Source organism: Pongo pygmaeus, chromosome 5 (genome assembly GCF_028885625.2).
Source record: "Pongo pygmaeus isolate AG05252 chromosome 5, NHGRI_mPonPyg2-v2.0_pri, whole genome shotgun sequence".
Taxonomy (NCBI): Eukaryota; Metazoa; Chordata; class Mammalia; order Primates; family Hominidae; genus Pongo; species Pongo pygmaeus.
This window is the reverse complement of record NC_072378.2, coordinates 24,792,418-24,819,308: the sequence shown is the minus strand read 5'-3', so window position 1 is coordinate 24,819,308 and position 26,891 is coordinate 24,792,418. Positions and strand designations below refer to the sequence as shown.

General features: G+C 40.6%; 2 protein-coding genes across 5 annotated transcripts in view; one reads left to right on the top strand and one right to left on the bottom strand.

Annotated features, from left to right (window-relative positions):
* Positions 1-2,243: 2,243 nt before the first annotated feature.
* On the top strand, positions 2,244-18,261 carry C5H6orf62 (chromosome 5 C6orf62 homolog). 4 transcript variants are annotated; one of them, XM_054492650.2, is made up of 5 exons: positions 2,244-3,219; positions 6,767-6,943; positions 8,666-8,788; positions 14,186-14,320; positions 16,873-18,261. In XM_054492650.2, the coding sequence occupies exons 1-5, from the start codon at positions 3,178-3,180 to the stop codon at positions 16,996-16,998; spliced, it is 603 nt and encodes a 200-aa protein (XP_054348625.1). In that variant the 5' UTR covers positions 2,244-3,177; the 3' UTR covers positions 16,999-18,261. The 4 variants fall into 4 exon arrangements, with proteins under 4 accessions (XP_054348625.1, XP_054348622.1, XP_054348623.1 ...); XM_054492647.2 differs by having other exon boundaries at positions 3,028-3,219; positions 16,236-18,261; XM_054492648.2 differs by having other exon boundaries at positions 3,028-4,546.
* Positions 18,262-21,381: 3,120 nt separating this feature from the next.
* ACOT13 (acyl-CoA thioesterase 13) overlaps positions 21,382-26,891 on the bottom strand; it is a 34,611-nt gene continuing 29,101 nt past the window's right edge. The window contains exons 2-3 of the mRNA XM_054492651.2: positions 25,008-25,192; positions 21,382-21,642 (exon numbers count right to left, since the gene is read on the bottom strand). Coding sequence (XP_054348626.1) covers positions 21,486-21,642; positions 25,008-25,192 — 342 coding nt within the window. The 3' untranslated portion in view covers positions 21,382-21,485. The remainder of the gene's footprint in view (positions 21,643-25,007; positions 25,193-26,891) is intronic.

Here is a 26,891-nt window from a genome sequence, read left to right as displayed (position 1 = left end):
ACAATAAAAAGGAATTAAGTACTGATACATGCTACAACATGGATGAACCTTGAAAACATTATGCTAAGTGAAGAAGCCAGTCACAAAAGACCACATATTAAATGATTTCATTTATATGAAATTTCAGAAATGGCAAATCTATAGACAGAACATAAACTAGAAAGAAGGGAAGTGACTGCTAATGGGTACAGGGTTTCTTTTTGGGGTAATGTAATGGCTGCACAACACTGAATATATTAAAAACCATTGGATTGTACACTTCAAGTAGGTAAATATGGTATGTGAATTATATCTCAATAAAGCTGTTATTTTAAAAATTCTTCCATGAAGTTGGTCATGGATACAAGTCAGGGCCAGGTCAAGAACATATAAGCCAGCTGGGAACGGTGGCTCATGCCTGTAATCCCAACACTTTGGGAGGCTGAGGCAGGCGGATCACCTGAAGAGATCATACTGGCTCGTATGTCTCATTTTTTTTTTTTTTTTTCCGACGGAGTCTCGCTCTGTTGCCCAAGCTGGAGTGCAATGGTGCGATCTCGGCTCACTGCAATCTCCGCCTCCCGGGTTCAAGCGATTCTCCTGCCTCAGCCTCTCGAGTAGCTGGGACTGCAGGCGCCTGCCACCACGCCCGGCTGATTTTAGTATTTTCAGTAGAGACGAGGTTTCACCATGTTGGCCAGGCTGGTCTCGAACACCTGACCTTAGGTGATCCGCCTGCCTCGGTCTCCCAAAGTGCTGGGATTACAGGCGTGAGCCACTGTGCTCGGCTTACTTTTAAAAAATCTTTCTTTTTTAAACCAATGCCCTAAACTACGTGACATTTTCTGTTTTATCCCTGTGAGCTTTCCATAGTTACATGATTTTGAAAACAAATCAGCAAAGCACTAGCAAAATGCAAGCTTTATCTTCCGAGATTAGAGGTTATTTGGAAATCTCAGGACTCTCATCCTTTGGTTCTGGACAATTTATATTGAAGGGTGAGTACCAGTTATTCTTTTGGCTCATGGCTGAAATAATGTTTTTACAGCTGATCTGTTTTGACTTCACGAAGTGAAAAGTAGTAATTGGGGTCCCAATGGACTTCTAAAATCTCAGCAGAGTAGCCAATGAGTATATAAGCATTGCTTATGTGGAGTATTGACCTTTGCTAAGTACTTACATAACTGTGTTTTAAGGAGCACATTAGAGCTTTGAAAAATGGACTCAACGCTCCTTGGTGCCAAGGACGTGCGATTCGGCGGCAAACGTTTCGATGAAGACAGTGAACCACCTAAGGGGCAGGCTGTAGGTCTGAGGTCTTGGGGGATCCTAAAAGAAAGTGTGTTCTGACAGCAGTGGGTAAAAATCCACGAGTCAGACTGGGCTGCTCCTCTCCTAAGCCACAGCAGCAACTTCTGAACAGCATCTTTGACCTTGTTCGAAGCTTGAGGACCGCCCTCCCTGCCTGCGCACGTGGCGGGGTGGGGACAGAGGCAAGTGGCACTAACATGAGACATCTGCTCCCGCACGCCGTTTAAATTCCAGGTGTCGAATTGAGTTCCAGGTTTGTTGCCACAGGATACCGCGGGGCCGACCCCCAGAAGGACTAATTATAAGAATCGAAATAAGAATCTTCCAATCTTCCAACACACATTTTCCTTTTCCTTCTTTGCTCCGCCCCTACCCTCGCCCACTCTCCGCCCACTTCCCCAGTTTTTGCCAGCCCAGGTCGCTGGTTCGGCTCTGTCCCGCGCTCAGCCTGACTCTCAGAGGCTGACGAGACTCGGGAAGTGCGACTCCATCCGGGTGTTTTGTTGAGGATGGTTGAGGGCGTGCTTTTATGACGTCATCGGGGCGGGGCGAAGAGCCAACTCAGGAGACTGGGACTTCCTGAAGAAGGGGGGCGGAAGGAGTGGCGGGGAGACCCTTTCCACGCCCCCTGGACACTCCATACTGGAGGAGAGAGGAGTCTCAATTCTCAAACTCACCTTTTGAGGAGAGATTACTGAAATGGAAAGGTTAAATTCAAAGAATCTACTTTTGAAAGATCTGTTCCTATTCTGTACTCTTGATCTGTTTTCCTCTTTTTCGGTAACCTTGAAAACTTTCCCACCTCCAATCCTTTCTCCCCCTTTGATTCTGCGCAAATGGTGGGGTCCCGCAGGACGCGCAGTCGCAGTCACACCGGGGCGGTGCCGGTGAGAGGCGGGTGACGCAGCGGCCGTCGCTGCCATTTTAAGTTGTTTGTTCTCGCTTCTTTTCTCAAACGCGACTCTGCCCCGGACCCGAGAGGCGCCCGAGGCCGTCGCCGCTTCTGCAGCCACCGGCGGGGGGGGGAACGAGGCAGTACCGCCGCGGACGCTCACCAACCGCTTCGGCTTTTCCCCCCTCCGGGTCTCCTCGACCTTCCCTGAGAGCCAGAAGCCGACTGTAGGGGGAAGAAAGACTCAAGAGCAGATGCTTGAACTGAAATAACTTTATTTTGGGGGGTTACTTTGCTGACCCTTAGCGCAGGGCTTCCTTTCCCTTCCCCCTCCGCCGCCAGTACCAATCCAACTCCCCATCTTTCTCCTCGTTTTTCTTTTTTCTTTTTCTCTCCCTGTCGCCGCTGTCTCCGCGTCCTTCCCCTCCGTCGCCGCCCAGGGCGCCGAGCCAGACTATGGGTCCCAGGTGGGGGCTGAGCGGCGGCAGCAGCGCGGGCGGTCCAGTCACAGTGCGCACTGCAGCGGGGATGGAGGGGCTCAGTTGGCTGGTGGTTTTCTCTTGACATGGCTCCTGCCCGTGCTACCATCAGCGCCCCCGCCGCCGCCGCCTCTTCCGCCGCCGCCACCGCTCCGCCCGCAGGCTGCGGCTAGAGGGCCCAAACCCCGCCCGAGAGTCGGTCCGTGAGTCCCGGGCTCCGCGGGGACAGGGAGGGGATTTCCCCGTCACCCACCCCGCCCTAGCTGCCTCAATTCCACCCCCTGCTCCTCGGGAAACAAACTAACGACCCCACCCTAAACAATCCAAACTCTGGAAACATGGTCTGTTCAACGTGAGAGCGAGCTAATCCGGGAACTTAATTTTTTGGGGGGAGGGTGGGTGGGCTTACTTTAGAAGTAATATTAACACAATTATTTTCTTTTTTTCCCCCACTGAACCTTCCCATTTACCCTCTCCCGCCTACTCCACCCGGGCGGGAATTGTTTCCACGATGAAATGAGTGAAAACCTGAGAGATCCTGTGTCTCCCGTGGTGCGAGTGAGTCGCTGCCGCTGAAGGCAAGGGGTGGGGGTGGGACTTGGGGGGGGGTGGAAGGCAGGTGGTCTCCGGGCACCGCCTGGGATTTGGGAGAAGAACCCGCCACCTTTGCCTCGGCAATGCTCACAAGAAGATAAATCGCACTCCCCACCATCTTGAACGGGGGCAGATCCACAGGGAAGTCTCCCTTGGGGAATGTAAGATTAGTTGCAGGCTGGGGGTGTTGGAAACCCGGGCATTAATCAGGTCTAACCACAGAGCCGAAATAATTAATACCGTATTATATACCCCTTTTCCTTCTGCCGTCATGATTCTCCTTGGCAGCAGTGTTAGCAGCCGCCTGAGGGTGAAAATGTGGGTGATGGGGAAGTTGGTAATGACTCCGCTGTTTTTTCTCATGGCTCCTTTGGGCCACAGCTGCCCGCCCCCAGTATACACTGTAGTTGATTGCAGGGAAACCTTGTACCTCTCCCTTTCCTTCTCTACCGATTTTGCACTTTTCTCTATGCTCACCACCAAGGGTAATCAATAACAAGCACTGACAATACATAGCAATAGTGAAATCTGAAATAACTAAGAATTAGGTACTACAGCCATGGAGCTGGCTGGGTAAAATCTAATTGGATATTTCAGTTTCATTCACCTACCCTGTTTTGGTGTTTTGTTTTGGTTTTGGTGAGTTTTTTTTTTTTTTTTTTTGGAAAAAGCAAGGATCACACTTCCCCCTCCCTGTTCCTTTTCTTAATCCCTTTTCTAAAAAGGGGGGAAAATCCGGATGGATTTTAGGGATTGGTCTGGTGTCAGCTGTGTTTTATTGCACACCTAAATCCTGATTATAGGCTTTTCATTTCTCCGCAAAGCCTTTATTTTGGCAATAAAGCCAAATGTGTTTTCCAGAAAGTTAGTTCAAGTATTTTCTCCTCTTTCTTACCTTTCTTTCCTCCCTTTTTCCCGTCTGTCCCCAAACGTTATTGTCCAAACATGACTGGACAGCAGCTTTTGTTTCTTGACCCTGTAATATGACAGTCTACTAATATTGACAGAAGGTGCAGTTTTTGGGTTATAGTCGTGATTTTCGCTAATCAATCATATTAGCAGGAAAAAAAATGACTTGTTTCTGTTGTACTTGAGTCTTAAGAAAAAGTGCCCATAGTTTAGTGACAATTTCCAAAGGCTTTAGTACCACCTGTATTTCAAAATGGGGGACCCAAACTCCCGGAAGAAACAAGCTCTGAACAGACTACGTGCTCAGCTTAGAAAGAAAAAAGAATCTCTAGCTGACCAGTTTGACTTCAAGATGTATATTGCCTTTGTATTCAAGGAGAAGGTAATTTAAAGTTCTTAATGGTGAATTAGCACAAGTGATTTTTGTAAGTGTATATCATTTGTTACTCTTAAATTATTATGAATATTAGGTTAAAGAGTGGTTGAAAAAATTCTGCTTTGTATGCTCTGTTTTTTTCACCCTTAGGGGTGATTCTGTGAATTGAGTAGTTGCAGCATACGAAAAGACCCTTGAGCGTTCTTTGGTTTGGAAATACATTTGAGTCTGAAGCTTAGTAGTAGTGTACACTGAGTTGACATGGGGTGGGCAACATTACAAAATTTTATGTGGAGTTAACATAGGAAAACTTATGATGGAATTTAAAGATTACCTAATGTAGAGTATAAATAAGATGCTTGAAAGTGTGAAATTGTAAGCAGACTGTTTATATGCTAAAGTTAGCTTGTTTCTTAAACTCCGTAATGTAGGTAACCTTTTCTCGTACGTTTAATGAAGTAGAATACACCTTTTAGGAGCAATTAAATGCTGAAATGGTTAATTTGTGTTTAGAAGTGTGATTTTCTTTTTTACTTAGAGTTCATTTTGCCTTGTATAGAAGTACAGTTTTTAAAAATTCAAAATGACCTAGAGGAGGTTTCATTTTTAGGGGCGGTGGAGGTCTTAATCAGAATTAGTTCCGCAGTTAAATAGCAAACAGTAAGTTGTGAGTAGTCAAGGATGGGATGATAAAAGCAGTATTTTTTGCAACTTAAAATGAACATTTTCTTAAATTATCAGCAAGGCTTATTTGACCAAAGATGAGGTTATGAATATAAGGAAGTGCTACTTGGATTTTGGTGCTTAAATTGTTAGCTAATTTCAGATCAGAAATACAATCTTAGTGTGATATCTATTAAGTATCTGGAAGTTTTCCAGGTTTTCCCCTACTGTTTTAACTCTTTTATTATTTTTGTTGCTGAGACAGGCCTCACTGTATTGCCCAGGCTAGTCTTGAACTCCTGGGCTAAAGTGATACTTCTGTCATGGCGTTTTAAAGTGCTGGGATTACAGGCAGGAGCTGCCATGTATAGCTCCAACTCTTAACTCCTAAAAGGTTATTTGTATTTAAGAACATTCTTAGCTGCTGAAGTATAGCATTGTAAAGTGATTTTTAAGTAATTTTTGAAGTGACTGTCCCAAGATTGGGTCGTATCAAGGACTTACATCTCTACTTTTGTTGACAAGCTGACTCAAAATTGATGAGATTGGATTTTAGTTGAAGATGATATAATGGTATGCTCTTTAAATAAATCCAAGATAATAAGTAGTGAGATCAGATCTTTGTATTTGATCTATACATTGCCCCAAATTGCACCATCTTAATTCTTTAACACCAACGATAATCTGGTTTTATTCTGTGAATGGACAGTGTCCATGCAGTTGCCCTGAATAATTCATGATATGTACTTAATAGTACAGAATTTTAAAAAGTAGTTTTGTGATGCATACTTGGTCTTGAGTAGTATTAAAAGAGAACTTAGTGTGCCTCTTTTTAGTCTTTCAAATACTGATGGTTTTGGCTGGGTGCAGTGGCTCACGCCTGTAATCCCAGCACTTTGGGAGGCTGAGGCAGGAGGATCACTTGAGGTCAGGAGTTCAAGGCCAGCTTGGCCAAATGGTGAAACCCTGGCTCTACTGAAAATACAAAAATTAGCCAGGTGTGGTGGCACAGGCCTGTAATCCCAGCTACTCAAGAGGCTGAGGCAGGAGACACCCTCGAACCCAGGAGGCAGAGGTTGCAGTGAGCCAAGATCATGCCACTGCCCTCTAGCCTGGGCAACACAGCGAGACTCCATCTCAAAAAAAAAAAAAAAAAACCCCACAAATATTGATGGTTTTGATTATGTAATATTGAGAAAGTAATGGAAATTGGCCCATATAAGGAATAAAACTAAAACTATTCATTTGTCTGAATAGCGTTGTTTTAAAACTGGTGAGATTTTTAATTTTAAGAAGTATTGTCCAAAATAATGCTGTGGATACCATTATGCTATAAAACTCAAGCATTAAACATTCTAATGATAGCTTGTACATGTATGGTTGGAGGGGGTGGTAGGAGAAGAACAGAAGGAATTACCTATCTGAAAATGTGTTTTCAGTGTATAAGTTACTGCAGACAGTGAAGAATTTTGTGGAGTTAATGTTACATGACATTGTAATATGAACTGAGTGTTAAAAGGCTGTGCTCCCTGTGGGTTAATACACCATTTTCTTTTCTTTTAGAAGAAAAAGTCAGCACTTTTTGAAGTGTCTGAGGTTATACCAGTCATGACAAATAATTATGAAGAAAATATCCTGAAAGGTGTGCGAGATTCCAGCTATTCCTTGGAAAGTTCCCTAGAGCTTTTACAGAAGGATGTGGTACAGCTCCATGCTCCTCGATATCAGTCTATGAGAAGGGTAAGTTCTGCCTTAAGTCTTGACTTGATAAAGTTTCTGTGGATTAACCTTGCATTTCCCCCCCACCGCCCCTGAACCCCGCCCCCTTAAAGTGGATAGTTATAATAGTGACCAGTCTCTTTAGGTAAATTTGTCTTTGTGCCATGTTGATAACTGGGATCATGACTTTAAAGCATTGTGTTTATGGGATTAGAAAAATACGTTTTTTACGCCAGACCATTCTTATGTGGATAAAGTATATAAAGGGATTTCTGTAATCTGTGTTAGGTGTTGATGATCTCAGATTGTTTTTTTTTTTTTAATTGAGACAAAATCTTGCTGTTTCGCTGAGGCTAGAGTGCAGTGGCTTGATCTTGGCTCACTGCAACCTCTACCCCCGCACATTCAAATGATTCTCCTGCCTTAGCCTCCTGAGTAGCTGGGACTACAGTTGTGCGCCACCATGCCCGGCTAATTTTTTGTGTTTTTAGTAGAGATGGGGTTTTGCCATGTTGGCTAGGCTGGTCTGGAACTCCTGACCTCAAGTGATCCTCCTGCCTTGGCCTCCCAAAGTGCTGAGATTACAGGTGTGAGCCACTGCACCCTGCTAGTAGCCAACTGTTTTTAATAATTTAAGTGTTATGCAGAAAGTTTTAAAATTTTTAAAGTAGGTTTGTTTTTGAAAATTTGACCTTGAGTAAAAAACATGGACAACTTTGTTGTATTAGGCTCATAATATTGTGTGTTATTATTGTGGATAAATGTCTTATGTCTCCGTTTATTGTATTTCCTTTTTTGGGGGGAATATGAATATAAGGAAGTGCTTCCAGCTTTGTAAACTTCTGCAACATATTAAAAGTTGATCTGGGCATACCTGAACCAAGAGATCCCCACAATTACTTGGGGAGAATGCTGGAGATAACCAGATACTGGTCCGGAAGAGATTACGGACCTTCAAAAATTAATATGCTGGCTACAATAATGAAGCAGAAGTCAGGAATGGAGAAAAGTAGTTTTCTATCAACATAAAAATAGCATTTCAGCTATAATAAGAGTATAGTGATTCATATTAGGAGTTCTAAGACATCTTTGTTAAATAGATTGGTTTTTAAAGGTGGAAATAAAGGTTCAGGGTCTGACATTACAACAAATATCAGAGATTTTGTTGGAGTTTTCACCATGCACTGATAAATCTAGGTCTTGGTGTTAGGAGCATTGGACTGAGTGTATGTGACTCTCTGCAAGATAAAAATTAAAATTAGGGCTGGGCACAGTAACTTAGCCTGTAATCCCAGCACTTTGGGAGGCTGAGGTGGGTGGATCACATGAGGTCAGGAGTTCGAGATCAGCCTGGTTGACGTGGTGAAGCCCCGTCTCTATTAAAAATATAAAAAATATTAGCCGGGCATGGTGGCACACACCTGTAATCCCAGCCATTCGGGAGGCTAAGTCACGAGAATCGCTTGAACCTGGTAGGCAGAATTTGCAGTAGGCAGAAATTGCACCATTGCACTCCAGCCTGGGCCACAGAGAGGGACTCTTGTCTCCAAAAATAAAAAATTACATCATGAGCTATTCAGATTATAAACTATTACGTTTACTTCGTAAGATATAAAATGATATATGGTAGGTCTTTTGTACTTATAAAATGTTTTTATAGGGGAACCCTATAATTTGTGATATTGCTTGATGTAGCTGTTTCTTTAAAAGTAAACTTTTTTTTTTTTTTTAATCATTTTATAGGATGTAATTGGCTGTACTCAGGAGATGGATTTCATTCTTTGGCCTCGGAATGATATTGAAAAAATCGTCTGTCTCCTGTTTTCTAGGTGGAAAGAATCTGATGAGCCTTTTAGGCCTGTTCAGGTATTTTGGTCTAAAATAAGTGATGAGTATTTCAATATGTGAAAACTACTAGAATATAATAGGGTCTAACTTGAGAAATTCTTTGGGAAAATGGTTTCTGATAGTTTTATTTCACGAGTCTCCCCTATTTGGAATATTGTGATGCAAGAGAAGAAAGCGTTTGGATTATAGAATCTCTTGACAGTGTGGTGGTTCCACCTGCCCAGTGTGGCTTTGAAATTATGGCTAGAGAAAATCTTTTAAAGTGTACATTTACTGATTTATAGAGGGGCCCACAGATGAGCTGCTGAGATCTGTAACTCTTGAACCCTTCACCACACATCCTTCTAAAACCGTATATTTAACTGCTGCTTCCCAAAGGACTGTGATCTGAAATGGGTGAAGAAATCATTTTGTAGAAGTTGATTTGTATATAGAATTATAGAAGAAAGAAGTAAATTTAGTAGTCATTCTTAACCTTAAAATCTTGCTGACTTTTGACTGTTTGTCATGGTATACTAGACATTGCTCAAGTGAATCCCCCCTCTAGTGTTAAGGGCATTTACTCATGATGAACCTAGTTTTATTTATAGTATATTTGTATGCATAGAAGATGGGGGTCCACCAAAGTGTTAATTATGCTTAGTTGTAGGTCAGGTATAGCTAACTTCCCTTTTTTATTATATATATTTACATATGTATTTCCTTTATAATTTATGGCATATATTGCCACAATTTTCTTAAGTATACTTTTATAATCAGAAAAAGAAATGATGACATTAAGGACTCATTTTAAGTACACTAAATCAAATATTAGAAGGTTTCTTTATTTTAAGCTAATCGTGAGGATTATTTGTCATTTAAAACTTTTGCTTCTACTTGTTAACCCTGAAGTATCTTTGTGGTGCTTATGTTTTTCACAGACTGTATAAGTTGATATACTCTCGTGCCTCATGGTAATGTTGCTACACATAAGCTCTAATAATTATCATTTTTAATGTTTTAAGATTAATTCAACTAAGTTTTAAAGATAATCCATTGGTTACATACATAAGAAAGTACTGTATACAGATTCCCCTGACTTATAATGGTTCGACTTAAGATTTTTCAACTTTACCATGATGTGAAAGCCATATGAATTCATTGTGCTCCTCGATTTATGATGGAACTACATCCAGGTAAAGTCATTGTAAATTGGAATTGTTGTAAGTTAAAAAGTCACTTTTTGATTTAAAATATGTGTAACTCACACTGGGTTTATCAGGATGTAACGTCGCAAGTCGTGGAGCATCTGTATTTCTGTCATTTAATGGTTGATATCTGACTGAAGGGAGAAAATGAATATAAAAGGCATGAAAACAGGAATAGAAAAGGCATGTTTAAAGTTCTCAGAGCAGGGCTGATAACTCTAGCTGCTCTCTGGAGGTGGTGTTAGGATTTTGTTGTTTTTTAGTTAAGGATTTCCCATTGGAAAAATGTAGGTCTGCTTATTACAGTATGTTTTCAAATTTCGAATACCCCACCTTTCCCACTGGGACCTTATTTGAAATAGTTGAGTTAACTTGAGTCTTGTGTCAAGTACTCTTTGAAGTCTTGGCTGATGTTTATTGAGAGTTGACTGTACTAGGTTTTTGCTTTTTTTTTTTTGAGACAGAGTCTCACTCTGTTGCCAGATAGGAGTGCAGTAGTGTGATCTTGGTTCACTGCAACAACCTCCTCCTTGCAACCTCCGCCTCCGCCTCCCTGGTTCAAGTGATTCTCCTGCCTCAGCGTCCTGAGTAGCTGGGTCTACAGGGACATGCCACCACGCCCAGCTAATTTTTGTATTTTTAGTAGAGGCGGGTTTTCACCATGTTGGCCAGGATGGTCTCGATCTCTTGACCTCGTGATTCACCCGCCTCGGCCTCCTAAGTGCTGGGATTACAGGTATGAGCCACCATGCCCGTCCTTTTTTTGAGACAGGGTCTTGCTCTGTCGCCCAAGCTGGGGTGTGGTGGCGTGATCTTGGCTCACTGCAACCTCTGCCTCCCAGGTTTGAGCCATTCTTGTGCCTCAGCCTCCTGAAGTAGCTGGGATTATAGGCACGTGCTGTGACACCCAGCTAATTTTTGTATTTTTTTTTTTTAGAGACGGGGTTTTGCCATGTTGGCCAGGGTGGTCTCCTTGACCTCAAGTGATCTGCCTGGCGTGGCCTCCCAAAGTGGTGGGATTACGGGTATAAGCCACCACACCCGCCCTTAGACTTTCTCTTACTTTATATATATTTAATCTCAGTCCTTAAAATAACTGGGTGGATAGGAGGAAACTGAGACAGAAATTAGGTAAATAAGGCCCAAGGCAGTTAAATAGGATAAAAGCCTGGACTGACTGTGTTTTTAACTCACTACCCTGTACTGTGAAAAGTTACCTATGTTAATTATACAATCTTAAAATTCTGGACTGAATGTAAGCAGTATGATGTAGGTAATAACTTTAGAATTCAACTGCAGTAAGTAGGTTAATATTGTAAGAACTAATTTGCTTTTCTGAAGTAATTTAAAGTGTATGAATATCCTGTATGAGGGGGCTTAAATATAACTCAGTTCTTTCTCAAAGAAAATGAGAAAAGAAATGGTAAATTTTAACTTGCAGGCCTCTTTTTTTCTTTGTTTTTTTGTTTTTTGACTCTTAAAGCACTTTACTTATTTTTAAAATTTAATTAATTTTTTGTAGAGATGGGGTCTTGCTTTGTTGCCCAGGCTGGTGTTGAACTCCTAGGTTCAAGTGATCCTCTTGCCTCAGCCTCCCAAAGTGCTGAGATTACAGGTGTGAGTCACCGTGCCTGGCCTTTTTTGAAGCACTTTAAAATCTGAATATATGGGTAGTGAGGATATAATCGGAACCAGAATAAGGGTTGTTTTTAAATACTGAGTTCTTCAGTGTACTGTGAAGTGCTGGGAGGTACTACTAAAATGTATCTCTTCTTTTCTCTTCATTATTAATGCTACTGCCGAGGTTAGCTCCTCGCCTGACTGTTAGAATATTTCATTACTTCTGTGGGAATTACTTCTTTCATGCTGCTTTAAAGTTTTGTGTGTGTGTACTATTTCTTTTCAGATAAGTGGATATTCAATATGATAGAATTGAAATGCTAAAGAATTATAAGGAAGGCCTTTTTCAGTCTCACTCAAACCTTTCTTCAGTGTGATTACTGGTTCTTGAACCCACCCTGGTTGCTTACCATATTGCAGCTTTGTGACTTGAATAGTATTTCAGTTTTTAACACATTTGTTTTTGTGTTGGTTCTGTTTCATAGTATGGCTGTTTTGTTTTGTTTTGAGATGGTGAGATGGGGTCTTACTCTGTCACCCAGGCTGGAGTGCAGTGGCATAGTCATGGCTCACTGCAGCCTTGACCTCCCAGGCCCAAGTGATCCTTCCACCTCAACCTCATGAGTAGCTGGGACCACAGGTGTGCACCACCATGCCCAACTAATTATTTTTGTAGAGATAGGATCTCACTGTGTTGCCCAGGCTGGTCTCAAACTCCTGGCCTCTAGTGATCCTCCTGCTTTGGCCTCCCAAAGTGCTGGAATTATAGGTCTGAGCCACCATGCCCAGTCAGCATTTATCAGATTACTTACCATCACTACTTTGTCCTGGAGAAATTCTCTTAATCTTTAAAGGCGCCATCCAAAATCATAATGCTCCCGTGTTACTTACTGTTACTTATTTTTTTTCTCCTATAGCGGTTTGATGATAACCCAATTTGGACTGGGCGCGGTAGCTCACGCCTCTAATCCCAACACTTTGGGAGGCTAAGCCAGATGGATCACCTGAGGTCGGGAGTTTGAGACCATCCTGACCAACATAAAGAAGTCCTATCTCTACTAAAAATAGAAAATCAGCCGGGCGTGGTGGTGCATGCCTGTATCCCAGCTACTTGGGAGGCTGAGGCAGGAGAATCACTTGAACCCAGGAGGCGGAGGTTGCAGTGAGCTGAGATCGCGCCATTGCACTCCAGCCTGGGCAACAAGAGCGAAATTCCGTCTCAAAAAAAAAAATTGGAGTTTTACAGATAACCACATCTTATTCTGGGAAAGGATTTGAAGCAAGTTGGGTTTTATATTTGGATGTACTTGTCCTCTTCAGCAGTATAATAAGCCCCTTAAGGCTGAAGTAACCTTATTCGTATTTTTTAGTAGCTAATAGCATGCTTTTGATATGCTTGTGATCATACTAGTAATTTAATATTTGAATTGTATGGAAGTACAATTTAGTATCATTTTACATATAGTATATTGTGATGCTATATCACATTTTATGTTATGGTTTATAAGAAAAGCTCCTAGGTATAAAATCCTACGTAGCAGGAACTTGGTTTTTCAGTGTTATTATTTCCTACTGTTTTTGATGTAACGACAATAAAATTCGTTTGAACCAAATGGACTAACAATTATTTGTACAACTCAGTATTATCTAAATATCATTTTGTTAAATTTAGGTTTCTTGAATGTTAAATCTAGGTTTCTTGAATTCTCCATCAAGCCTGGTCATGTCATGTAGCATTTGGTGTTTCCCCATGCCCAACAGATATTTTGTGGGAGGATGGAGTTGATCTTCCTCATGTTAAAAGATTGAAGGGAGTGTTCTGACTTAATTGATAACAGTCTTTCATAACGTCACAAATTTTTGAGAACGACCCAAGGCTAGCTGTGGGAAAAATTCACATAAAAACATAGCCTATCTGTGAGGAGCAAAACTGTATTTCAGTTATGGGCTTTACATTTCATTTATTCCTCTTAACTGTCCTGTGAAATGGGTTACAGCCTTATTTTATAGATGAGGAAGCTGAAGTTTAGATAAGGGATTTGCATAAGGTCATGTAACTAGTGAGTTGTGCAGCTAGGGTTAGAATAAACAGATTTATGTATTTTTTTTTTCTTAGAAACAGCAATTAAAATGTGCCTCCTAGTCAAAAGAAAAGAGATGTCCTATGGTGGGAGTCTTGGACTAAGTAGGTTTGAAAATACAATTTTATGATCATGGAGTACTAGGATTTAGTCATTTTGATGCAGAGCATTTCCTGATCAACTGTGGCTGTGGAGTGTACTGTCCAATAGAGTTCTCTACAATTAAGAAAATGTTCTGTATCTCAAGAGATTGTTCTTAATGGTGGCCAGTAGTCATGTGACCGTTGAGCATTTGAAATGTGGCTAGTGTTACTGAAGAATGGAATTGTAAATTGCTTTTAATCTAAATTTTGCCTGTGATGTTACTGGCTGTGGGTTTGCCAAAATTTGTTTTTTTTTTAAGAGGAAAAGATAACGTGACTGTTGGCTGCTTTATTGGACAGCACAGCTATATGCATATAGATGCAGATGTTTCAGGTGGTATAACTTGTTTGTAGTGAAATATAAATGTTGTATTTTGTAATTAGGCCAAATTTGAGTTTCATCACGGTGACTATGAAAAACAGTTTCTGCATGTACTGAGCCGCAAGGACAAGACTGGAATCGTTGTCAACAATCCTAACCAGTCAGTGTTTCTCTTCATTGACAGACAGCACTTGCAGGTAAGCAGCTTTTTTGAAAACCACTTACAGGCTCATTCACAAAGCTTATTGGTTAGTGAACGTTTTATATACAACTTACTTAATTGTTTTGTCCCCCAAACACTGCATTATTTTTGAAGTTATTTGAAAAGCATAAAATAGGCTGGGCATGGTGGCTCATGCCTGTAGTCCCAGCACTTTGGAAAGCCGAGGCAGGCATATTGCTTGAGCTCAGGAATTCCAGACCAGCCTGGGCAACATGATGAAACCCCATCTCTACAGAAAATATAAAAACTAGCCAGGCATGGTGGCGTGTGCCTGTAGTCCCAGCTACTGGGGAGGCTGAAGGGGGAGGATTGCTTGAGCTTAGGAGGCTACAGTGAGATCTTGTCACTGCGCTCCAGCTTGAGTGACAGAACGAGACCCTGTCTCAAAAAATAAAATGAATTTTTAAAAAAGTATTTCCTAGGCCTCACCGTAGAACAATGAAAATGGTTCCCAAATTTTGCCGCACGTTACAGCAACCTGGCAAGCTTTTTTTTTTTTTTTTTTTTTTTTAAAGGGAAAAAACCCACGTCCTTCGAAGCTTTTAAAAGTCACGATTCTAGTGAACAGTAGTGAGAACCATTGCCCTAAAGCATGTCTACCAGATGTGTGGGCAATGGATGAACATCACTTGAGAACTTGTTAAAAATATAGACTCTCAGGCTCTACTAATCAGAATCTGCACTTTAAACAGAACCCTCAGGTGATTTGAAACAAATCGTGTTTTCAGAAGCACTGACCTGGACTTTTTTTGTTTTTTTGTTTTTTGTTTTTTTTGAGAGGGAGTCTCTGTCGCCCAGGCTGGAGTGCCGTGGTACGATCTCAGTTCACTGCAAGCTCTACCTCGTGGGTTCACGCCATTCTCCTGCCTCAGCCTCCCAAGTAGCTGGGACTACAGGTGCCCGCCACCACGCCCGGCTAATTTTTTTTTTTTTTTTTTTGTATTTTAGTAGAGATGGGGTTTCACCGTGTTAGCCAGGATGGTCTCAATCTCCTGACCTCATGACCTGTCTGTCTTGGCCTCCCAAAGTGCTGTGATTACAGGCGTGAGCCACCGCGCCTGGCTGACTTTTTAAATCTAAAAGGATGAGGGACTTATTTAAAAGATCCACATTTATTTCAAATAAGCACTTCCATTTGGACACAGTGTCTCACGCTTGTAATCCTAGCATTTTGGGAGGCCGATGGGGGAGGATTGCTTGAGTCCAAGACCAGCCTGAGCAACAGAGTGAGACCTCATCTTGCAAAAAATCAAAGAAATTAGCCGGACATTGTGGCATGTTCCTGTGGTCCTAGCTACTCTGGAGGCTGAGGCAGGGGAGAATCACTTGAGCCCAGGAGTTTAGAGTTGCAGCGAGCCATGATGGCACCAACACACTCCTGCCTCAGTAATGCAGCGATACCCCATCTAAAAAAAAAAAAAAAAAAACACCGCCAACAACAAATAACCACTTCCCACTTAAGCAGCAATCCAAGTATTGCAATTTAGTTTTTAGATGCAGCCACTTGCTGGCTGTATGATCTTGGGACAGGTAACTGCTGTGAGCGTGTTGCTTCTGTGAAATTGAATGATAATCCTAAGGTTGTTACATTTAACGTAAGGTTGTTAAATTTAAAATTAACTAATACAAGTAAAGTAGGTGTACATATGTATAGGTTCATTTACATTTGTAGACTACTTCAGACATCTTCAAAGTCAGAGTCCTTATTTTGCCTTTTAGAGGTGCTAGATAGTGAACAAAAGATGAATTTTGTAGTTAAGTTGGATGTTCAAATGGTAACTACTTTTTTAAAATAAGGGTTTTGATTTAGCTGGTAATACTTTGGCTTTTTTCTAGTCCCTTACCCCAGGATATGCTTAAATCTTTCTTTTATTTATTTTTTGAGACAGGGTCTCACTCTATCACCAGGCTGGAGTACACTGGCATATGGATCATGGCTCACCGCAGCCTTGACCTCCTGGGCGCAGGTTATCTACCTCAGCTTCCTGAGTGGCTGGACTACAGGCATGTGCCACCACATCCAGCTAATTTTTATGTTTTTTGTAGAGATGGGTTTTCGTCGTGTTGCCCAGAATGGTCTTGAACTCCTGGGCTCCAGCAGTCCTCCTGACTCAGTCTCCCAAAGTGCTGGGATTACAGGTCTGAGCCACCACACCCAGCCTTAAATTTTTACCTATTCCTTCATCCTCTCACTAGCTTCTATTCTTACCACATCTGCTTTATCTTCCTCTATATAAAAATGACTTCAAACTTCTCAAATCTGTCCCCATGAAATGGCTTTAGCTTTAATTTCTTCTGGCAAGTAGTCTCTGGTTTACTTCCCTAACTTTTTATCTTCTAATTCTGCATAAATTTTTCCTTTATTTTATATGGCAAGATTTTGTCTGTCTAGAATATGGATAGGGACTATAATTTGTCCCTTACTCTGTATGTTAAGATGTTTAATAAATTGTGGGAAATGGACTTCATGTGACAGTTACGCTAAAGTCTTATTTTTAAAAAATATTAAAATGTTTCCCCTTCCAGACTCCAAAAAACAAAGCTACAATCTTCAAGTTATGCAGCATCTGCCTCTACCTGCCACAGGAACAGCTCACCCACTGGGCAGTTGGCACCATAGAGGATCACCTCCGTCCTTATATGCCAGAGTAGAGTACTGACCAGCAAAATGGAGAAGATCAGAGAATGCAGCAGCAGTTTTTTTTCTTGTTTTCTTACCACTTTATTCTTTCAGAGTTTAAAGAAAATGGACTCATGCACAGAACACTATGCATTTTGAAACTTGTTCATCCTGGATTTTTTTAAATCATTTTTATCGCAGAACTTAAACAAAAATTAGATGTCGTGCACGGACTGTGTGAAAGAAGATGCTTTGCATATTTGCTGCACTGCATCAGTATCTTACTAAAAATGTGAAATGAAAGGACTATATTGTACACTGAAATGCTTAAATGTATCTGAAAGCACAAGGTGATACTCATTTTTATGGTCTTCCCATTTGTGCTGGTTTTTGCCTCTTTGACATCTGTCATCAGTATTTAGAGGGTGAGAAGTGAATGTAACAGGTATAAATAACATTTTTAAAAACAATAGCTTTGCTGTAATCACAGTTGTTCCAGAGCACTGTCAGATTCATTCTAATGACCAGAACTGGTTGTTTAAAAAAAGAAAATACAACCATGGGAAAGAAATCTTAAATGAAAAACGCATCTCATTGTAGGCATTTTTGCCTCATATTTTACTGGGCCATGTTTGTTTCCTGGTACTCATGTATTTTTTTTTTCCAGATCTCTTTCCCCAAGTTGCTATTGTAAGAGTATTCTGCTGCGTGTGGATGCAGTTACACACATTAAAGCAGATCTGGAGTCTGAAGTAGCTATAAAGCAGCTATAAAACTGAGAAATACATTCATAGCTGCAGAAACCATGATAGGTAGAGGACTTTTTTTTTTGGTTTTTGGTTTTTTTTGGTTTTTGGTTTTACAGAGAAGAGATTTTTATTACAAAGAAAAAAATTCCAGTGAATTGTGCAGAAATGCTGGTTTCTACACCATCCTAAAGAAAAACCTTACAAGGGTGTTTTGGAGTAGAAAAAGGTTATAAAGTTGGAATCTTAAATTGTAAAATTAACCATTGAGTGTCAAAGTTCTAAAAGCAGAACTCATTTTGTGCAATGAACATAAGGAAAGACTACTGTATAGGTTGTTTTTTTTTTTTTTTCCTTTTAAATGAAGAAAAGCTTTGCTTAAGGGTTGCATACTTTTATTGGAGTAAATCTGAATGATCCTACTCCTTTGGAGTAAAACTAGTGCTTACCAGTTTCCAATTGTATTTAGCTTCTGGTTGGAATTTGAAAAAAAAGAAAACCTAAATAAAATAGGTGAAAGTTCCCTGACTATTCAGGTGAATACACAAAGTTTGAAGTGTTAACTTTTTCATTCCATTTCACTGATGTTACTGGTCACCTTAGGGAATTATTTCATTTCATAGTCTGTGGCTAAACAGTAAATTCAGAAGAAAAACACCCGGCAATTGTGTAACTTCAACAAGAATAGGAATCAAGAACATACTGTCAGCTTTCAACAGTTAGCAACCTGGCCTTATGCCTTGCTTCATGGGAAAGCGCCATTCTTAAATTTCAAAATGCTTTCATGTGTCCTCATTTAAAAATTAGAATCTATTTGAAATAACATTTTGCCAGGTACTCTTCTAAGCTCTTAACCTCTCAACCTTTGGTGGAAATAGATGCAGAGGTTAAGTAACTTGCTCAAGCTCAGATCATAAGTAGTGGAGGACTTAAAACCAGGCTGGCTTGCTCTAGGGCCCGTGCTCTTAATTTACCATGTTGAATTAATTTACCATATTGAATTATACTTACGTTCACCAAGTTAGGCATTTTGGCAGCCATTGTTTACGTTGTTATTTTGGAATAATTTAGAAAAGTTGCCAGAGTAATATGAAAGCTCTTGTGTAATCTTACCCTCATTTTTATTATTTTGCCACATTTTTTTCATTTTCTCTGTACATTTATACCTATGAGCTATTTGAGAGTTTGTTACACACTTTGTGCTTCCTTACCCCTTCCTTAGTACTTTGGCATATGTTCCAAGTACAAGAATATTTCATATAACTAAAGTAAAATTACCAAACTCAGGGAATGTTGATACTCTGTATCATCCATATTCGTTTTGTTGTCCCAGTATCCTTGGTAGCTTGTTTTAGATCCCCCTTAGAGTACAGGATCATTGAATTTAGTTGTTCTCAGTTGTCTTTAATGTGGAACAGTTCCTTAGCCTTTATGTGTTTCATGACCTCTGTGTTTTTTGGAGTACAGGGCAATTTTTCTTGTAAATTGTTACTCATTTTGCATTTGAATTGTTTATTCATGTTTACGCCCTTCTCAAGCATACTCTCCATCTGCTCTTCATTGATGTTACTTTTGAGCGCCTCGTCAAGGTGTCCTGGTTTTGCCCTATATGTGGTACTTACTACTAGCAATCTCTGGGAAACAATGAGCAAATATCCTGTTCCTTTATCAGGAGCTCCCTTGGCAATTCTTTCCAGACTAAAACCCAAACCAGTCTTTTATCTATGATGGTTACAAAATAGTGATTTTCCAAATCTATCCCTCTGTCCATTTATAGCATTTGTTGTAAGAGTATTCTATCTCTGCCATTTATTATCTACCTAAACACAATGGCCTCGTATTTTTTCTCTCCAAATCATAATTTGCATGCCTTTATTATTTTGACCATCTCCTTTCATGTATAAGATACCGTAACCTTTCTGTCCCAGCCTCAAGCCCTGGAATCAGCTGTTTGTCCAAGGAGCCCAGGTTCCTTTTAGTGGGAAATACTAGAAATAAACATCTGGGACTCCTGTATGCTCACTGCTACTATTGCTACTGTGGAATCTTCTGCCCTTTCAGCGGACAGATCAGCATGTGATGTAATGTAGGGAAAGGATTTGTCTTTAACTGTTAAATTTACTTAAAGCTGCATCATTTTAGTCTTTAGTCATGAAATGTTCATTAAGATTCCCTGACACAGAAATCAAGTAAGAGTCAGCTGGGTGCAGTGGTTCACACCTGTAAGTCCAGTACTTTGGGGGGCCAAGGCAGGAGGATTGCTTGAGCCTAGGAGTTTGAGACGAGGCTGGGCAACAGTGAGACCTCGTCTGTACAAAAATAAAATTAGGTGTGGTGGCACACGTCTGTAGTTCCAGCTACTCAGGAGACTGAGGTGGAAGAATGTTTTCAGCCTGGGATTTTGAGGCTACAGTAAGCTGGGATTGTATCACTGTACTTCAGCCTGAGTGACAGTGAGAAGCTGTCTCAGAGTGCCACAGTCAACTGAACTTGGAGACTTCTGAGAAGTGAACTTGGTCTTTTCAATACTGTAGACTTGGAGGTTTGAGATCTGCATGGTTTTATTCTCGGTACAAGAAAAGGGGCTAGTAGCATGCTTTTTTCTTCCCCCTCTATTGGACCATTTCCTGTATCACTAATGTGCTTTGCCTCAAACTTTCTTGAGGTCTTTTTTTGGCATATGGCTCAATCTATTTTATTTTTCAATATGGACTGTAGTTCATATATTTTGAAGTTTCATAATCTTAAAAAAAGGAAATGCAAGTGTAGCTTGGCATTTTAGATCTGGGAAGGACTTAAGATTCACTAAGGATTGGCCATTGCTATGGTCTCAATGTGTTTCCCCTAAATTTGTATGTTAAAATCCCAACCCCCAAGGTGATATTAGCAGGTGGGGGTCTTTGGGAAGTTATTAGATGATGAGGGCAGAACCCTCAAGATTGGAGTTAAGTGCCCTTACAAAAGAGAACCCAGGCTGGGCACACTGGCTCACACCTGTAATCCCAGCACTTTGGGGGGCCAAGGCGAGCAGATCACCCGAGGTCACGAGTTCGAGACCAGCCTGGCCAACATGGTGAACCCCGTTTCTACAAAAAATTACAAAAATTAGCTAGGTGTGATGACACGCCTGTAGTCCCAGCTACTTGGGAGGCTGAGGCAGGAAAATCACTTGAACCCAGGGGGCAGAGATTGCAGTGAGCCGAGATCGTGCTGCTGTACTCCAGCCTGGGCAACAGAGCGAGACTCCATTTCAAAAACGAGAACCCAGAGGGCTCACTTGCCCCTTCCGCCACACAGTGAGAAAGCACCATTTATGAGCCAGGAAGTGGGCCCTCACCTAACAGGATCTGCTAGGGCCTTGACTGAGGACTTTCCAGCTTCTAGAACCATGAAAAATTTCTGTTGTTCCTAGCAGCCCAAACAGAATTAGAACCATTAATTTCTATTTCTCCTTTAGCTTAACACTGGACTTCAGTGTTAATCTTAACTGAGAGTGGTCCTGCTAGTTTCTTTGCTTTGCCTGTTTTCAAAACACTTTGAGCTAAGAATTTTTCACCCAATTATCACACATGATTAAAAAACGATGCTTAAAGTGAAAAAAAAAAGACACCCCCACCTTTACCCTACTTGATTTCCAGGTCCTTTTCCTCCAAGAATATTTCTAGCTGCTTCTGGTTTTGCTAGTTTATTTCAAAAATTACAATTGTTTGAGTCAAATCTATACTTGATATTCATTGTTGGGTTTCTTTAGGTCATTCTGCTGTTCTGTTCTCTCAGTTTCCCAGGTGTTTTGTGTGTCTTCCTTGTGCTATTAATTTTCCTGTGGCCTTGTTGGTCAGATCCACAGAGGTAAATGCAAGTGTTTTTCCTTGCTTCAGAACATGTGCTGTAATCACTACATCTTCTCCTAATTTTGCAGGTGACATGTACCTTGAAAGAAAATGAATATAGTTAACAGCAAATAATTTTTCAAAGGGAAAGTTGTGTGCATCTCACAACAGTGTTCCTATGTAATTTATTTTACTCCTAAAAATAGTTTAACAGTAGTATTGGTAAGCTTTCTGTACTATCAAATGTGAATGGCTGGTCCTAACCAGCTTCTATCTTACCCATTCCTTACCCACACAAATTTCTTTTCCCAAATATATGAGAAGAGGTTTTCTTGCCTCCCCTTTTTTCCCTTTACGTTTCCCACTTCATATTTATTTGGGGCTGGTGAAAGATTTCCTCCAGCTTTCATTTAATCTCCTTAACTTCTTAAATGAAATATCACTTGGTGTCTATATATTGTCCTATCCATATTTACAATTTATTTGACTCTAAAATGACAATATAACAACTATAAGGAATTGATATGATGTCCTTACAGTCTTGATGATGGACTGTCTATATTTTGAAGAGATGTATATCCTACTCACTTGTAATCATAAGTTGTCTTTAACTCAGCTGGCTCCAGCTAATTAAAAAAAAAAAAAACTGGGGAGATGAGGATTGTTTAAAACAAGTGTTAATGTTTTAAAGGGAAATAATTTCCTTACAGTTTATGTTTCTGCTTTTTAGAAAGAAGCCTTTAAAAAGGATATGTATTTTTGCCATATTCAAAATAAGGCTTCAGTATTTATGGCTGGGAGGTATAAGAAAGGTGGATCTGGCCAGGCACGATGGCTCAAGCCTGTAATCCCAGCACTTTGGGAGGCCGAGGTGGGTGGATCACCTGAGGGCAGGAGTTCGAGACCAGCCTGGCCAACGTGGTGAAACCCCATCTCAACTAAAAATACAAAAGTTAGCTAGGCATGGTGATGGGCACCTGTAATCTCAGCTACTTTCGAGGCTGAGGCAGGAGAATGGCAGGAATCCAGGAGGCGGAGGTTGCAGTGAGCCGAGATTGTGCCACTGGACTCCAGCCTGGGCAACAGAGCAAGATTACATCTCAAAAAAAAAAAAAAAAGTGGTGGTCTTATTGCTGGAAAGAACAGGCTTGTCTTGAATTCACATCCTCAACGTAAAGAAATGAAAAATGGTATGTTTAGTAGTAGTTTGCCCAGTTTTCATTATTTCCCTAAATTTTGTCTTAGAAATCAAGAATTTTGGCTAACAGCCATTAACTTAAACTGAGGGAAGATAAGGAACCCTTTGTGCTACAGATGAGTAAACATTAAGTCCGGGGAATTTGGAGATTGACATTTTGTCAGTAATATTCCAAAATTTCCCCCTTTGTTGTTTTGGAACCTCGCTTGTTTTTAACCTAAGTCACAGTCTAACAGGCATCCTCAGTCTGTATAATATAGAACTTGATGTGCAGGGGTGGAGTAAATTTGGTACCATGTCAAGTAAATCAAAGAGTGAATCATGAAGTGTTAACTGACTGAAACATTCATTTACTTTTGAAATATCTCTAACTTTTGAAAGACCATGTCCTAGTTTTTGTTGAAGTGAATCAGTTTTTGAAGCGTAGGCAGCTCTTGATGGCCAATGCTTTTGGCAACACATATTTGAAAGGCCAAGACTATGTTTGACTTACTGAAAATTCCTTAGGGTTCTAAAGGCAAAAGTACCTTAGTAGATCATGAAATGCAGTGCTAGGTTTGAAGATCTCTCTGCTCTTAATAGAGACTTTTAGGGAAAATCAAGTCATCAACTGGTCTTATTTCTTACCACATGAAATAAGGACTGCTGAATACGCACACCAGTAACATAAGCAGAGCCTTTCTTTTCTGTACATCTTAATTTCAAAAAGAGCATTTGGCTGCATCTTGTGATTTGCTTATTGTACCCTCAAGTTATTCCCATGAAGAGGGACTGAATGTTTCTTAAGTAAACTTGATAAAATATTTAGATTCCTTAAAAGCCTACGTTGGCTGGGCACGGTGGCTCACGCCTGTAATCCCAGCACTTTGGGAGGCCGAGGCGGGCAGATCACAAGGTGAGATCGAGACCAGCCTGGCTAACATGGTGAAGCCCCATCTCTACTAAAAATACAAACAAATTAGTCGGGCGTGGTGGTGGGCGCCTGTAGTCCCAGCTACTCGGGAGGCTAAGGCAGGAGAATGGCGTGAACCTGGGAGGCGGAGCTTGCAGTGAGCCGAGACTGCACCACTGCACTCCAGCCTGGGCGACAGAGCGAGACTCTGTCTCAAAAAAAAAAAAAAAAAAAGCCTACGTTATTTCCATTATCCTCATATCTGCTCACAATGGCTCTCTCAACCTAATCTCTCAGTTAGATTTTTGTTGCTTAGGTAGAAAAAGCAGTTGTCTTGAAACTAAATCCCTGTGCCCAGCTCTTTATTGAATGGGGCTGCAGTAGTACCAGTTTATGTTGGAATTGAGTTTTTTACATTTTGGAAGTTTGACCCTGAGGGGCACTGCTCCCTGATAATGTAGTTTAACTCACAGAACATGTCTGTGTAGTCATAGGGAGAGATCCAGGATTGCTGCCAATTCTTAAAACTCAACACTTTGGGAGGCTGAGGTGGGTGGACGCTTGAGGTCAGGAGTTCAAGACCAGCCTGGCCAACATGGTGAAACCCCGTCTTTACGAAAAACACAAAAATTAGCCCGGCATGGTGGCGCGGCACACCTGTAATCCCAACTACTAGGGAGGCTGAGGCAGGAGAATTAACTTGAGCCCCAGAGGCAGAGGTTGAAGTGAGCCAGATTGCGCCACTGCACTCCAGCCTGGGTGACAGGGAGATTCCATGTCCAAAAAAAAAAACCCCAACAATGGTGTTCAGTTTGTTAGAGTAAGATTATAATGTGTATATGAACTCTAACTTTACTTTGAATTGTATGTACTCAATACAACCCTCACAGTGTTATAAGTGGTATTTTTAAAATTAACTTTAAATAATATTTATTTTTTGTAGAGATGGGGGTCTCGAACTCCAGGCTTCAAGCAATCCTCTTGCCTTGGCCTCCCAAAGTGCTGGGATTATAGGCGTGAGCCACTGCGTCTGGCCCTGAATGGCACTTTTAAGGACTGTATGAAACAGTTATGAGCCATCAGTTTGTGATTTTTCCCCCTGCATCAGTATACACATTAAAAGCTGAATGTTGCTTTTTTGAATGTTTGGGATCATTCCCTTTTTACTATTGATACACACTGTACTTGAAAATTAACTGCTCTAGTTCTAGATTTTAAGGCCGTGGAATATTTTGGGACAAAATCTATAGGTGCAGTTAAGGAGATAAGCAGCTAATTGAATCTCATGCATTACTAATAATATAAATGTGTTTAGTCGCAGTTGTTTAGACAGTTATCACACAGAAGGTATTTGGAATACAGTTTGGATACATACGTTATGTTCATATCGACACTGACTCCGGGTGCTCCTCTTTCCGTGCATAGCAGAGCCATTGTTGATATGTTATCTACTAACGTGGCTGTCAAACCGCCATGGAGAGTGCCTATTGCATTGGTATGCTCTTCTTCTACTTTCATTTCACAAATCACTTTCCCAGGAGCAGCAGAGACAAGAGTAATCTAAGTGTAAAAAAAAGAATCCTGAACATTCATTCTGTAGAATTAGAAAAGCCAAAAAAGCCCATGAAGAACAATGGATTGAACTGAATCTTCTGAAAAAAGTTGGCTCAGAAATTCAAGTAAATTGCCAATCTCTGATAGAAATTAACCCTTATGCAAGTTATTTTTAAAGAAAAAGGAGTGTTTAGTGAAAAAATAGTAGTTTTTGCTGATCTCCACTCCTCTGCAGAAATTAAACATTCAGTCTGAGCTTTTCAGTCATATGTATGACGTCTGGCATTTTTTAATGTCTCATTGGACCTTTGACGCCAACCAAGCCACCCAGCTGAGATCTGTTAACTCATTATAGGTTTAATTTGTTGTTTCCTAGTTTTGTACCAGCAGAATAATAATAACATTTTAAGTCACTTAATAAACAGTTCAACTTAAAAGACAAATTCAGTCATTGAGTTACTAGCATTTAAAAAAAACTTTTATACTATAAACCCATGTTAGTATAAAGTATAAATGTAACAATAAAATCCAGCAAAGTAAGTTACTGCTTTTAAGGTGTTGCCCCATTTATAGTAAGTATAAGGAAAAAGTATTACATGAAAGATAAACATACGCAACAATGCATTTAAAATTTTATGATTTTTGGCTGGGCATAGTGGCTCACGCCTGTAATACCAGCACTTTGGGAGGCTAAGGCAGGTGGATCACGAGGTCAGGAGTTTGAGACCAGCCTGACCAACATGGCGAAACCCAGTCTCTACTAAAAACACAAAAATTAGCCAGGTGTGATGGCGCGCCCTTGTAATCTCAGCTACTCAGGAGGCTGAGGCAGGAGAATCACTTGAACCCGGGAGGTGGAGGTTGCAGTGAGCCGAGATCGTGCCATTACACTCCAGCCTGGATGACAGAGGGAGACTCAGTCTCAAAAAAAAAAAAAAAAAAAATTATGATTTTTATATCAAACATCTTTAAAAAGGCAACTTATGGAAAGGTAAGTTTTCTTACATATGTATGTTTAAATTACTAGGAAAAACCATCATGGTATAATATTTAGAAGTTAGAGCTGAGCTGTGAGTGGAATATGTTGCATCCAAAACAGTAATTTTCACCCTCACTAGAGGTGTTCAGGAAGAATATGGATGAGTATTTGGTGTGTCTGTTGTGTTTGGGAGTAGGGGGATGTCTCAAGCATTAAATGCTTGGTTATATTCTAGGTAAGTACCATTTATTAGGCACTTTGATATGCTAGGCACTGTGCCAAGCACTTTACATAGACTATATAGTAAGGAAGAGACAACATCCATTTTGCAGATAACTTAAATTCAGAGTGATTTATTTTCAAGATCGCCCAAGATGTGATGGAAACTGAGATTTAGATGTAGGTCTTTCCACCTTCACATCTCCCTAATCACTAACTATATATAAGTAACCTCTAGGTGTGACTCCCACCAGGCATTGGAGAGTTTCATAAACCACCTATTTAGTGGTTTTATTGTTGAAGGCGCTGAAGGAAAACAGAACCACGCAATATAAAACATCCTAAACAATATTATGTCATGTTTTGCACAACAGGTAAATCAATGTCAAAAATAAATTTTAGAACAGGACCTTTTTTGTTGTTGTTGTTGGGGTTTTTTTGTTTGTTTTTTGTTTTGAGACGAAGTCCTTTTCTGTTGCTGAGGCTGGAGTGCAGTGGCTTGATCTC